The sequence below is a fragment of the Coloeus monedula genome (assembly GCF_965178545.1).
Source record: "Coloeus monedula genome assembly, chromosome: 9".
Classification (NCBI taxonomy): domain Eukaryota; kingdom Metazoa; phylum Chordata; class Aves; order Passeriformes; family Corvidae; genus Coloeus; species Coloeus monedula.
The window spans coordinates 29,716,816-29,730,203 of record NC_138789.1 but is presented as its reverse complement, the minus strand read 5'-3'; the positions used below and the strand labels follow the sequence as shown (position 1 = coordinate 29,730,203).

Genomic DNA, 13,388 nt, shown 5'->3' with positions numbered 1-13,388 from the left:
GATGTGGCACTTGGGGACATGGGTCAGTGGTGGCCTTGGCAGTTGGACTTGATGATCTGGGAGGGCTTTTCCAACCTAAACCATTCCATGATTCTGTGAAAGCCATTTGACATCTTCCACCTATCTAAGGGTGCAGCCCAAGCTGAATAATATCTGTGCATTTTTTAGGACCTACCTAATTCTGCTTCACATTTTCACTTCTAAATTTCCCTACTGCTTTGATATGAAAAAAGAATACAAATCCTTTTGTAAAGCAAGCAGTTCTCCTTTGAGAGAAGCAATAAAACCACCATCTCACATTGCAAGACCACAGAATGCAGCACAAATAGCTCAACTTTTACACTCAACCCCCCTGAGGTAGGGCAGCAACTTCTTAAAATAAACAGAATGAACCACAGAATGAAAATGAAGAACATAATGAAGATGATGAGCTGAAATGGAGACCAAATGAATTTCAAAATGGTAATTGGGATGCTACAGTGTGAAAAGCACACAATGGAGAATGATGCATGGCAGGGCTGGATCTCCAACTTCCATCACCTCACACAGGTGCTGCAAGCAGGAATTATTTTAATCAGATTTTTTTCAAATTACAAAGCTAAAAAGATTGAAAAGACAAAGTCCTGGGACTTACATGTTTTGAAAGGTGTTTTTAACACCTCTGGCATCAGTCTGCCAATACCAAATTATTTCAAATTTCTATGATCAGAACTCCTTCCAGACGAGGAAGCCAACGGACAAGGGCAGAACTACCATGTCAGCACAACGTTAGGGAAGAAAGGGGATATTTTTTCCTTGAAAAACACCCAGAAGTAGTGCTTGGAAACACGTTTTGTGCTTGTTTACTCAAGCAATTTCTGTCAGCAGGCAAAGACAGACACGAGCCCATCATCAGCTTGGGGAAGGAAGGTCACAGAGTTTTCATTTTAAAGGTGATGGAAAATTAGAGAGAGAAGCAATGGGAGAGACCTCCTTGCACCCCTTCTCCTGCCCAGAAATCCACCCCAGCTCTGCAGGAGAGCAGGAACTTACTCGGGATCCTCGGCGGGGTGCTCGGAGGGCGCGTTCAGGCTGCAGCCCGTGGACATGCTCTCCAGCTGGCTGGCAATGGCACTGATGTTGGTGTCAGCCACCACCTGGGCAAGGGGGATGCAAGGAAACACCATTTGGAAAATCAGCTGCTGACTTTTTTCCCCAGGCAAGTTTTAAAACCAAGTTCCACTCAAATCTCCTGCTAATTCCTCGCTTTCAGGTAAGAGCAGCCACTTTTCTGGGGGTTCAATGCTAATTTTGCTCTGAAGCTTTCTCTTGCCCTCACGTGACCATCACTCGGGCACTGAGCAAAGGGGAAGAGTCTTTCTGGATAATCCAGAGAAAAAGGTTACTTTTCCAAGGAAATAGAGTCAACACAAGGGTCCAGGATGGGTCTTGAATGAAACCATCATAACCTTTAAGAGAACACCAAGATCCAAAAGACTATGAGGCAAGTACCCTGAAATAGCTCAGACTGGTTTGTTTGATGAGTAGGGAACAAATTAATCCTCGGTTTTGACTTTTCTGAATTTTTAGCATGAAAACAAACTGGATTGTTAACCTTCCCAGTTCTGGGTCCTCTGTTGTTCTGAAACCATCCTGAATGATGCTCTGAGGGCTGGAGCCCCTCTGCTCTGGAGCCAGGCTGGGAGAGCTGGGGGTGCTCACCTGGAGAGGAGAAGGCTCCAGGGAGAGCTCAGAGCCCCTGGCAGGGCCTGAAGGGGCTCCAGGAGAGCTGCAGAGGGACTGGGGATAAGGCATGGAGGGCCAGGACACAGGGAATGGCTTCCCAGTGCCAGAGGGCAGGGATGGATGGGATGTCGGGAAGGAATTCTTTCTGAGAGAGTAGTGAAGGCCCTGGCAATAACTTTATTTTTTTTTCATTGATGCTGATTTTTTATTTGCCTTTTTTTTTTTTTCTGGAAAATTTTCAAAGAAACCACCACGAAGTGGTTTGGATTTGAAGTATTTACAGCTGAAAGGACATCAATTTCCCAACAAGTACATGCTGTGGTTATCCCCTAACTCCATCTCCCTCTGAGGAGATATTCTTCTCTGCCTGACGTTTACTGCAGCACAGGAGTTCAGCTCAGACACAGTGAAAAACAGCCAGGAAGAATAATTCCAGTATTTCCTCTAGCTATGGCCTTATTTTATCCAAGTGAGCAGGTACTTCTTCCACTCATTGCTGTGAACGTGGCTTAAGGAAAATGTCCCTTTTCAAAGTAAAAAAATTGTTCTATAAATCTGTTCTAAGTGAGTGCTCACAATTCTTCCATAGCAATATTTCCCTCTTCCCAATCATCTGGAGCCAAGAGGGTGATAGAGCCAAGAGGTTTCCATGCAAATTTTGCATCCCAGGACTTGGGTTCCAGGATGCTCCAAAGGAAGGGGTCCAGCAGATGAGAGCAGCACCTGGCTCAGCCAGCAAAGACCCCTCCGAGGTTCCCTTCCCATGGCATCAGGGTAAGGAATTCCAGCCAGGATCTGTCGTGGGGTTTGTTGTTTTTTTTTTTTCTGTCGTTCAATAAAACAAAAATAAATCTATATTCAAAAATCTTCAGTTGGCAGCAAGAACATATGAGAGTTCAACAACCTTGTAAAAAAGCTCCCCCTTATCTCATTACTACACCTGCAGAAAAGAAATTAAATTAAACCAAGGCATCAAAACAGCCGAGAGGGATGATTGTTCCCCTGAGACCTTAATCTCCCATTTGCAAACAGCATTTACAAACTCCTTCCCAGGACATTCCCATAATAAGCCTTTCCACCCCACTGCACACAATTATCTGACCTTTCAGAGCAGCTTGCCATGAAGTGGTCTACCCTGATAATAAATAGAATTACTTAATGGCACATCAGTCACGATCATCACAGAGATAGGATTATTCCATTTGGATTGTTGTGATAAAGAAAGAGCAGCTTGGTGGTGGTGAGGTACCTGTGGTTGGTGGGGAACCATCAGACCCACGCTTTGACACCACTCCAGGTGTTAAAGTACAACATCCCACCTTCCTAGAACAGATTTTTAGTAGAGGAGAACAGACTCTACTCCATCCCAAAAAACCTGTATCATCTGCAAAGAGCATCAAGCTCATTTTAATGAGACAGAATGCTCAGGGAGCCAAAATGTGGAAGAAAAACAGCCAAGTGACAAACCCAAAGACACTTCCAGAAGAAGCTCTTTAACCCAGTGGCACTTCTAGAAGAACCTCTTTGTTTGTGTGAGCAACCCAGTGGCAGAGTGCTCCATCAGGAATATTTTTAAATCCATGATGAGGAGCAATATTGAGCTGTATTACAGCTTTCAAGATGAGCAATTTTAGGTTCTGCATCAAGCTTTTAATTTTCTATTCAGGGAATACCGTTGACATGAAAAGTGAAATTACGCAATGTTAGTAACAATATGATAACTATAATTTAACAGAGAATCCTCAGCTGGTGTAAATCTGTGTGTTTCCTCTGACTTCAATGGAACTACACAAAACACCATCTGCTCTGGAACTGGCTCATCACTCACGAGGTCAGCAGTTCATGGACAGACAAAACAAAGAATAAGCAAGTCTAAAACTAAGTTTATTATCATTTCATTGCCTCTTTTTTCCCTTTTTTCTTTTTTCCCCCTGTTTTTTATAGTCACATTTGTGTCATAATACAAGCAAGGAGCTTGCACAAATCCCTCAGGATGTGTTCCAATCCAAAATGCTGGGATGATAAAGAGAGTTAAGAGTAGATTTTAGTGGTGTCTTCAGCTTGTTTTCCAATTGTTGCAATAATTCTGCAAACGAGTAGAATTTTGAATTCTCTCTGGCAAGTATTTTCCCCATTTCTTTGTATAAACATAAAAATAAACTCTGGATCAATGCAGTGGCAGGCAGCAATTAGAAGCAATGTGGCAGAAGATGTCCCTCTTAGCTACGACAGAAACACAGCAGTGACAGCACTGTTTTCTCTCTTGAGTGTTTTTATCCTTTACCTGTAGAACAATCAATTCCAGGCAGCACTGCCTCAGTGATGATGCCATCATTTCTCCTAAATTCTGCTAGAATTTCTTTCAAGGACAAGGAAACCACCCTGTGGGTCTCTGTCTCGTTACATCACAAGCACACACACACATTTTCTTGTTCCTAGTTAACTTCCAATTAAAAAAAAAAAAACCCACAACTTGGAAGCTTGTTGATTTATCACGTGTGGCAACAAGTCATTTTGTTCTCTTTGTTATGCTTTTATAGAACCATGCTCACAGCCTGCATGAATGGCAATGAAGAATTTTTGAATGGAAATGATTTCTTGCTCTTGTTCTGTGTAATTCCCACCAGCAAAGCACCCTGCAATTCTGTGATGCCTTGTGCCAGGGATGCTCAGGGTTTTTTTTTTAATTCCTGAATGCCATTTATCTACCCTGATGCAGCTGCATGTTCAATTTATCACCATACCTGCAGGATAATGCTCCCATAAGCATTCTTTAGTAGATTAACTGCATCTGCATGAGACAGCCCATCCAAAGGTTGCCCATTAATGCTGACAATCCGATCTCCAACCTGAAAGTACAACAGCAATGGAAAATTAACAGCATTAGGGAAAATTAAAGTTAAGAATGCTTAAAATTCCTGGTGAACTTGGCACTGCATAGTCATGCTTCTCTTTTGCAGGATCCCTTTTGTGAGGATTCTGCACTGCCAGTGATCGTTTCCCATTCTTCGGAGCAAGGACAATACGGATTTTTTTACCACTAACAATACGATCAGAGAAACAAAGATGGGTTGTATTTCACTTTTTCTATTTGCAAGCAGAGAGAGAGGGAGATTTTCACTGCTGTCCTGCCATCCAGAAAGGATTCATTTGTGTCTGAATGTGCAGACAAGTTCATATTCTTCCAGACCATGTAAGCACATGCTGAATGTTGTATAAGAGAGTAGGAACTTCTGATATTAATCCAATTAACCTGGATGATTTCTTCTTCCTACACACAAAAATGACCTCGACCCTGCCATTGTTTAATTCCATTAGAGACAAGGCAGGAGTGTAGCAGCATGTCCTAATGAATCTCATGGGCCAAAGCATGTGGATCTGCATAATAAGTTCGTTTCAATCCTCATGATTCCTTGCAACTCTCTCCAAAATTGGAAGTGTTCACCATGGCCATCCCTGGAAACCCACACATGCTGTGGGTCTGATACAAGTGCCTTATTTTGCTGTTTCTTTATAGGTGCCTTAAGATCAAACAACTCATTTCTCATCTGGTTTCTGCCTGGTTTGAGCTCTAAATGATACCCAGCCTGGAGTTCCCAAAATACCTGTGGTTTCCAGAGACCCTCTTGCTGCCCTGCCTGGGCCTGGATGAACACAGACATTCTAAGACCACTGCAAATGCATTTAAGCTCTTTCTCTTAACATCACTTTCAGGGGCAGCAATCACCATTATTCCCAGGATGGGAAGAGAAGGGCAGATTTGGTTTTTGGGGTGGGTTTTTTTTTTTTTTTTGTTTGTTTTGCTTTTATATAAAAGGAGGCAGAGTAATCTGTGAGAGATTATCAGCGGTAGCAAACATAGAGGTGCTTGAGGCTTCAAGGGACACGTGGGAGATGAAACAGGAAATATTGAGGACCCCAGCACTCACTCTGAGCCTTTGTGTCCGAGCAGCCACTCCACTGGCCTGGATCATAGCGATGAAGATGGGAATGTCTCCCAAGGGACTGCCCTTCCCTCCTGCTATGCTGACACCCAGTGCATCATTTGGGCCCTGAAACAAAGCAAAACCAAACATCTGCAGCTGGGGCAACTCGCAGAGGTCCGTGTTCAGGGTATGGCAATAACTGGCTCTTTTGATTTGTGGAACAGGGAGAAAACGGGTTTGACACACACATTTCCTCACCCAAAGCATAGGCACACATCCAACATCCGACTGCAAACACAAACAATACAGCTTGACTTGTGAGAAATGCTGCAAAAATGAACAACTTCACTGACAGGAGTCGGCTTTATGAATGGATAGAAAATAACTCACTGACCCTCGTTATCTCCACAGTCCTTGGGCCCATATCGGCTCCTCCTAATAAAGAAACAAACAATTAGCTTCTGTAATTAAGAGATAATATAATTAAGAGATAACACTGTCAGGTGACAACGGTCCCTTGCTGCCTAGGCAGAGTTATCACCAAGCAGGAGTGGAGCCTTCCTGTGCCAAGGCAGGCAGGGCTGCTCACGTGAGGAGGAGGAGGAGGAAGGATGAATGCGGTGCAATCCCTCCGGCTCTCGATGTCACCGTGACTCCCATTGTAGCCCAGCCACAATCTGTGCAACAGCAGCACTGTGCCAGCCTGGAGAACAGCCCTATTGTGCCTTCACTCAATTAAAGATTGCCTTATTATTCCTAAATCACAGCGGCCCTGCACAAAGGGCTCTGGGAATGGTGCAGTTCCAGGGATTTCCTCTTCCCGTTTGTGCTGTGTTGGAAAATAATGGACAGGCAAGAAGTCAGGCTGGTGTGGATCCAGTCATAGGGCATTGAAAAGTACTCAAAATATTGGAAAAGGGGAGGAAAAGGGGAAAGAAAAGGGGAAGGGAATAAGGATGAAAGCAGAAGGAAAAGGAGAAGGGAATAAGGGTGAGAGGGGAAGGAAAGGGGGGAAGAAAAGGGGAAAGAAAAGGGCAAGGAAAAGGGGAAGGGAATAAAGGTGAGAGGGAAAGGAAAGAGGGAAGAGGAAAGGGGGAAACTGGGAAAGGGGGAGGGGAGAGAGGAGAATGGAAAGAAAAGGAAAAAGGAGAAAGGAAAATAAGGACTTCAGAGGCATTGTTCAAACTGTTTTCAGCCCTACAAGCTGATGGTGTAGTGAGGTCCCAGGCTTGGCTACACCCACCCCTAATTGTATCAACTTTAATGAAACTGTTTTAAGAGCCTTTCTGAAGGCTGGCAGAATTAGTCTCTTCCAAAATTCCACGATTCTTACCCCCCCAACACCAGCACTCCCCACATCCATGCAGGTGTGCCTGTGCAGGAGGACCAGGACAGCTGAGGTCCGTGGCACTGGGAAGCTCAGCCCTGGGGACCCCAAATCATGGTCAGGACATGCCCTCCCAGTGCTGCAGGGCCTGTCCACACAGCCCAAGAAAGGCTGCCCAAAAGCCACCAGGCTCCTCCAGTGCCTGCAAACTGGCAGAAGAAATGTCTTCTCCTCCTGCTCACGGTCAGACGTGAGCAAAGATTCCCGACTCCTGGAGGAACTCTCCCCAGGCTACTGCAGGTCGTGGATTTAATGCTCTCTAAACCTGCAAACTGCAAACTGGGCATTGTGACTTTCTCATTACAAAACACCCCTTCATGCACTCAAGAGCAACGAAGATATAAATGAAGTGGTGGCAGCTTTATTCCCTGAGAAAACTGTTTCTAATGTGAGAACCATGCCCGTGCTAAGCCTCTGACAAGGGCGTGAGGGAATAGCAGGGCACAGGAATTCTGCACTTGAAATAGAGGAGCCATTACTCCTCCAGCAGACATAAAATAATGTCATCTGCTGGAAAGTGTTCGGCTCTTAAAAACATCCGCGGGGCGTCTTCTGGGAGGTTGGGCAGGAAAACCAGATTGAAGTGTTCAGTTTGGCTTTTAAAGCAGCCCAAATATAAAGCAAATCACACTCAGCTGTTCTGACAGCTGCCCACTTTGTACCTGAGTTTCTCTGGGATGTGTCTGCCGAGGACCTTTTTGTGCTGACAAAGTTCTGCAAGGTGGAGAGGACGGGAGCAAGCGCGGGGTGGAAGTGGCTGTGGACACTCTGCTGGCTCGCCTGAAGGTAAAAATAAATAAAAACCCGTGAGTCAAACCCAGAAGTGAACTTTAAACCAGGCCCTGCGACAGACGGACGCAGCTGTGCTCTGTGCCAGCCACACTGGAAATGCCACATTGGCCACACAAGTGCAAACCCCTCTGGGAGGGGAAACCGACCAAAATCTCCCCATGGAGGTGAAGTCACCATCCCTGGAGGGATTTAACAGATGTGTGGACGTGGCACTTGGGACAGGGGTTAGTGGTGAGCTTGGCAGTGCTGGGGAATGGTTGGATTTGATGGTCTCGGAGGGATTTTCCAACCTCAGTGGTTCTGTGGTGTTGCTCACAGTACTACAGACCCTTAGGTGCACACTTCTGTGTTGCTCAGGTCAGCTCTAGACAGTGTTCCCCTCTCTAAGTTGCTCCCAGGGTGTCTCCACACCTCAGGAGAAGGGGAAATTATGCACGAGGCACCCAGGAGGACACCAAACAGCTGCTCTCTCACACATGGAGGGGATAACAGGGACACCCATCCTGTCACCTGGCAGGAATCTCTGTTGTTTTAGCTGAACACACTGATTGTCTCTGCTCCTTCTCTGCCCAAGAACCTCCTCCCATTTCCAGAAGAACGTGGAAGCTGACACAGGGAGAGCCTCCAAAGGGAGCTGCTTGCTCCTGTTGCTCTTCCCATTCCCCTCCTTTTCCCTCTCTCCTTATCTGGCTTTTATCTTCAGACTCTGCCCCTCGAGGAAACCTAATTATCCATTTAGGAAAGGCATCTGAACAACAGGTTCCACCAAGGGCCAGACCTTTCCAACAGGGCTGCCTTGTCCAAAACAAAGATCTGGTCCATCTTTGTCCATGCACAGCAGAGATTTCTCCCCCCAAAGGCATCAGCTGGTGACTCAAAAGCCCTGACACATTATCCCACTGGCCAGTGTGCAGCTGTCAGTGACAAACACCAGGCACAGCAAGATTTCCACCTCTGGGTGCCAATTCATGGCCCAGTTAACAACATTTGCAATGCACGTGAAAGAAACCCCTGTCCTGCACCTCAAGGCTTCAATTTCCACTGCTCAAGGGATGCAGTCGACCCAGAAAAAAGCCAAGTGAGGACAAAAGTTCTCGATGCTCTTGGCCAGCACCTTCTAAAGCAGCCCTTGCAGTTGTCCAAATCATTCAAGCTGATCTGCTGCATCATCTGCCAAGATTTTATAGCTCTTGGAAGGGTTTTGGTGAGAAACATTTATTCAGTTTTCAAAATCACCAAGTCGCTTTGGAGCAGTGAGATGAAGGCTCTCTAACGACTCTGCATCAAGCAGATTAGGATTTCTTAAAAAGAAATGCAGGAATTACCAGGTTCCTGCAAAAGCCTCTTAGGCTACAATAAAGTGGGATGATGTCATTTGATCTGAATTTTCACCTGGACCCATGTTAGATACTATGGCATTTTGCTTCCCTTTCAGCTTGAGCTTTCCGTGGTAAAACCAGGCAGATAATTTTTAGCTGTCACTTTTTGATTACCTTGCTCTTGCTTAGGCTTCATGCTGATACAGTGGCCAAAACAAAGTGCAGTACTTGACTGCTGACTTAATGCAATCAGTGCCATTTCCTTCTGTTACTTCATCTCTCCTTGCCTGCTGCATGCACTGCAGATGTTTCTCCAAAGCCATTCTTTTTAAAGCTGGGCTTAGCCCAGCTGTTCCCACATGGCTTTAGCCCTTCCTGGTACCTCACCACCTCCAGCCAGCCCGGATCACTGCTGGCCTTTAGGAAGTGAAGAAATCACGCCATGCTGCAATAATTTTGGCACGTTTTTGGGTTGTTCATGGACAGGCCTCTTACAGACGTCCTTAAAAACATTCCTGCTTTAACTCACATCTCCCCTAAGCCTCCTAGGGCTCCTCCTCTCTGCTTCCAAAAAACAAACCCTTCTTTTAGCAGTGCTGGATCCCCTCATGTGCAGCTCCCCCATGGCAGAAAGGGGCCAAAACCCCCCACAGCATCACCGTGCTGTGATCACTCTCTCAGAGACATTGGCACCTTCAGTGTAACGGCAAAGCAGTCGATTTTCAGAAGGAAAACCCATTGAGAAGAAGTTTTCTAAGTCACTGTGCCTTGTTTCTGTCCCTGCAATCCTCCAGGTTTAACACCAAGAATCGGTGTCTGAGAGGACTTGGGGGGCACAGGGAGAGGGGAAAGGCCCCGCTCTGATTGAAAAATGAATTGTCCTCGCCTCAGGTAAAAAGCAAGTGAAGCAGGAAATTGCTCTGTGTTTTCTTGGAGAGGAAAGCAGCTCTCCTGTGGTTCTGCTGTAAGATAGACAGAGATACAGTTCGGTTTCATCAGCTCATTTTGATAGACAAAACAGCTGCAGAAAATACATTCAAGTGGTTTTTGCAGGTCTGAAAACCAGAAGTTTCTGGGCATCATCATTTGAGAAAGATTTTACAGATTTTTTTGTGTGCCTTGGGAAGACATTCTGACAATAAATACATTAACCAGCTCTTCTGCTCAATCAGCATTTCAGCTGCAGTTCAGCACAGAAAATTATGGGGATAAAATATTTGGTTCCCCACCCTCAGCAGTGTCTGTGGAAGGATGAGCTTCATGAGCACATCTGTGCACCATCCCCGGGCTCTGCCCTTCACAGCTCCACTTTAAACAGAGGAATTTCTCACTAACCTGACTGTTTTGGGATGTTTTCCGTGATGACAGCCATGACCCAGCTCTCAGTCTCCCAAGTTCAAGATGCACCAGGCCTTGGGCACACTTGGAAAAAAAAACACAGCCCACAATGTACAATTTAAGTAGACATATAATATTTCATGCTCTCCTGGAGAGAATTATGTTTATATTCAGCACCACAAGTCCGTGAAGAAAACCACAAGGAATGCTCAAAACATGAACATTTGTATTTAGACAATACAAAAAGTGAAATCGATTTAGGCTTGTCCTGAAGGTTTCTCCTGGTTGCTGAATTTAGTATGGATCTCCCTCTTGCACACTGATGGCCAATTTACTCAGGGAAAATAAACAAAAAGCCCCAAACTCTTTAGCAGACATTTGAAAAACCCTTCAGAGGAAAAATGCTGCAGAAAAGGGTGAATTTAACCCATATGGATCCAACTTAACAAAATACCCTCGTACCTCCGATTCCCAATTCTTAAATAGGTAAACTTTTGGCAAAGCACCAACTCTAAATGGAAAAAGCAAGGAAATAATTAACCTTTCCCTTCCAGAATGAAAGAAATCATGCACAGAAACATTGGTGGGGATGGCAGGGGGAAAGCCCTGGAACCAGATGCAGCCTGGAATAGAAATGGGTCTTCAGCATCCACAGGCACTTGTGGCCATCCCACCCCTTCCCTCTCCCCCAGCCTGATCTGCCACAGAAAAAGGCAACTTCTCCCAGAATTTCAGAGTAAAATTACTCCTGGAAGATGGAAAGCTGTGCACAGGAACAGATTTAAGCTGTCATTTTATCCCTGCAGGTCAGTACAGCAAAGCCAAAGATTTATTTCGGTTCTGGTCTGTGTTGCCTCTCCCGTTTCCAAGTATTTTTCTAACACATGAGATACACAACTGCATTTTCAAATAAATGCCTAAATACTAAATGTGTCTTTGTGTTCCTGCTTCATATCATCCAATTCCTAGAAATACACGGAGAAGAGACTTTAAATGAAGCTCGCAGTTATTTCAAATGAAATTCTTGTCTCAGTAATCAGATAGAGCTGTCCCATGTATGGTAAATAGCACTTCAGGATAATTAGCTTGCACAGTGTCAGTAACTGCAATTCAATATCTCAAAATGTATTCTGTACTCACCTTAAGTATAGTGGCAACAGTCTCTTGTGAGGCATTTCTCATATCCTCCCCATTTACAGACAAAATCTGATCTCCTTGAATTAATCTTCCATCTAGGTCTGCAGCTCCTCCTTTAACAATGTCAGAGATAAACACTCCACTTCCATTTCTAACAATGCAAGAAGCATATGGCTAATTACACAATCCAATATTCTTTGGGAGACCAATTTAGATTACTTGCATTTAAGAGACATTAAAAGAAACCTGTGAGCAGAGAAGAACCAGTTTTACACCCCATTCAGCTGTGTAAAAAAATCGGTGAGTTTTAAAGCCACAGCACGTTTTGCTAATATTTAATGCTGTCTTTCCCCTTGAACTGCTAATTCTGACTGTGTGATACATAAAGATGTATGGAAAACACCATTTATATGAATAGAAGTCCAAGTTTTGGTCTATGATGGAGTTAAACTGTCTCCTGGTGGGACGTGGTTTAGTGGTGGACTTGGCAGTGTTAGCTTAAAGGCTGGACTCAATGATCTTGGAAGGCTTTTCCAACCTAAATGATCCTGTGATTCCGTGGTGTGGGCTGGTGCCAGCTGCAATGACAAGATCTGGCATTTTTTATCCTTCACCCGAAGGACACAGCACTTCCCACCCTGAATTATACCTGGGTATCATTTAACAGACCTCAGAAATTGGGCTCCCCCTAAGGAGGGGATCCCCACTCTGAAGGATTCAGGAATAGCACAAGAAGTTCAGCACAGAAGCAAAGGCAGGAGGGCTGGAGACTGCGATTACCATCTGCAGGGTAATTTACATAATCTAAATTAATTACCCACCCCACAATCTGCTCACAACACCTGGTTAAACATTGCCACCCAAAAACTGCTGCAGAAACTCTCCTGACCATAGGCAGTCAGGATAATGACACGGTGCTTTGTAATTGCAAAAGTAAATTATTTTTGGCAATACAGGAGGGCAACTCCAACACCGAACAAGTGTTATGCCATAAATCTCTTTTAGCAAAGGAAGACTAAAACTATCAGTGCTCTGGTTTGAGTGATCTAATAGCAGTGGTTCAGAGATGTATCAGAAAAAAGTCACATTTTATTAGGCTGCTGTTACCTCCCACTGTATTGCTCTCTGACTGAAGGGCGGAGCTGGGACAGGACAAGAGGAAATGGCCTCAAGTTGTGCTAGGAGAGATTTGGGTTGGATATCAGGAAGAATTTCTTCGTGGAAAGGGTGGTCAGACATTGGAAGAGGCTGCCCAGGGAGTGGTGGAGTCTCCATCCCTGAAAGTGTCCAAAGAAGGACTGGACATGGCACTCAGAGCTCTGGGCTGGGTGACATCGGTCAAAAGTTGGACTCAATGGCCTTGGAGGGCTTTTCCAATCCCAGTGATTCTGTATCTCAGGTTCTGCTCTGTAAGCTGCTCTCTGTAGCGTGGCACAGTCACTTTGAACTGCTCAGGGTTTGGGTCTAACTCAGCCTCTCACCCTCCACTGACCTCGGTCCCTTTGAACCGAGCACGAGCTCCACCTAACTCACAACTCCATCTGCAAAGACGCATCCTGGAAAGAGGTAGGGTAGGTTTATCCCCCAGTTTAGAAATCACAAAAGCCATGCTTAGGGCCTTCAAAGCCCTGAGACACAGCTACACTGATGCCACAGAAGAGTGAGCCCCCAGTTCTGCATGTCCCACACTCTCTCCAGGTGGGATTCCTGCTCTGTGCCCGGAGCCCTCCTGGGCAGCAGCAGCCTCCACTGCTCCGGTCTGTT

General features: G+C 45.2%; 1 protein-coding gene across 1 annotated transcript in view; it reads right to left on the bottom strand.

Annotated features, from left to right (window-relative positions):
- Positions 1–13,388, bottom strand: part of PATJ (PATJ crumbs cell polarity complex component) — a gene marked incomplete at both ends in the record, with an annotated part of 131,708 nt that overhangs the window by 2,395 nt on the left and 115,925 nt on the right. Inside the window, 7 exons of the mRNA XM_082286781.1 lie at positions 1,033–1,136; positions 4,470–4,574; positions 5,655–5,777; positions 6,046–6,086; positions 7,701–7,818; positions 10,485–10,571; positions 11,628–11,775. Coding sequence (XP_082142907.1) covers positions 1,033–1,136; positions 4,470–4,574; positions 5,655–5,777; positions 6,046–6,086; positions 7,701–7,818; positions 10,485–10,571; positions 11,628–11,775 — 726 coding nt within the window. The remainder of the gene's footprint in view (positions 1–1,032; positions 1,137–4,469; positions 4,575–5,654; positions 5,778–6,045; positions 6,087–7,700; positions 7,819–10,484; positions 10,572–11,627; positions 11,776–13,388) is intronic.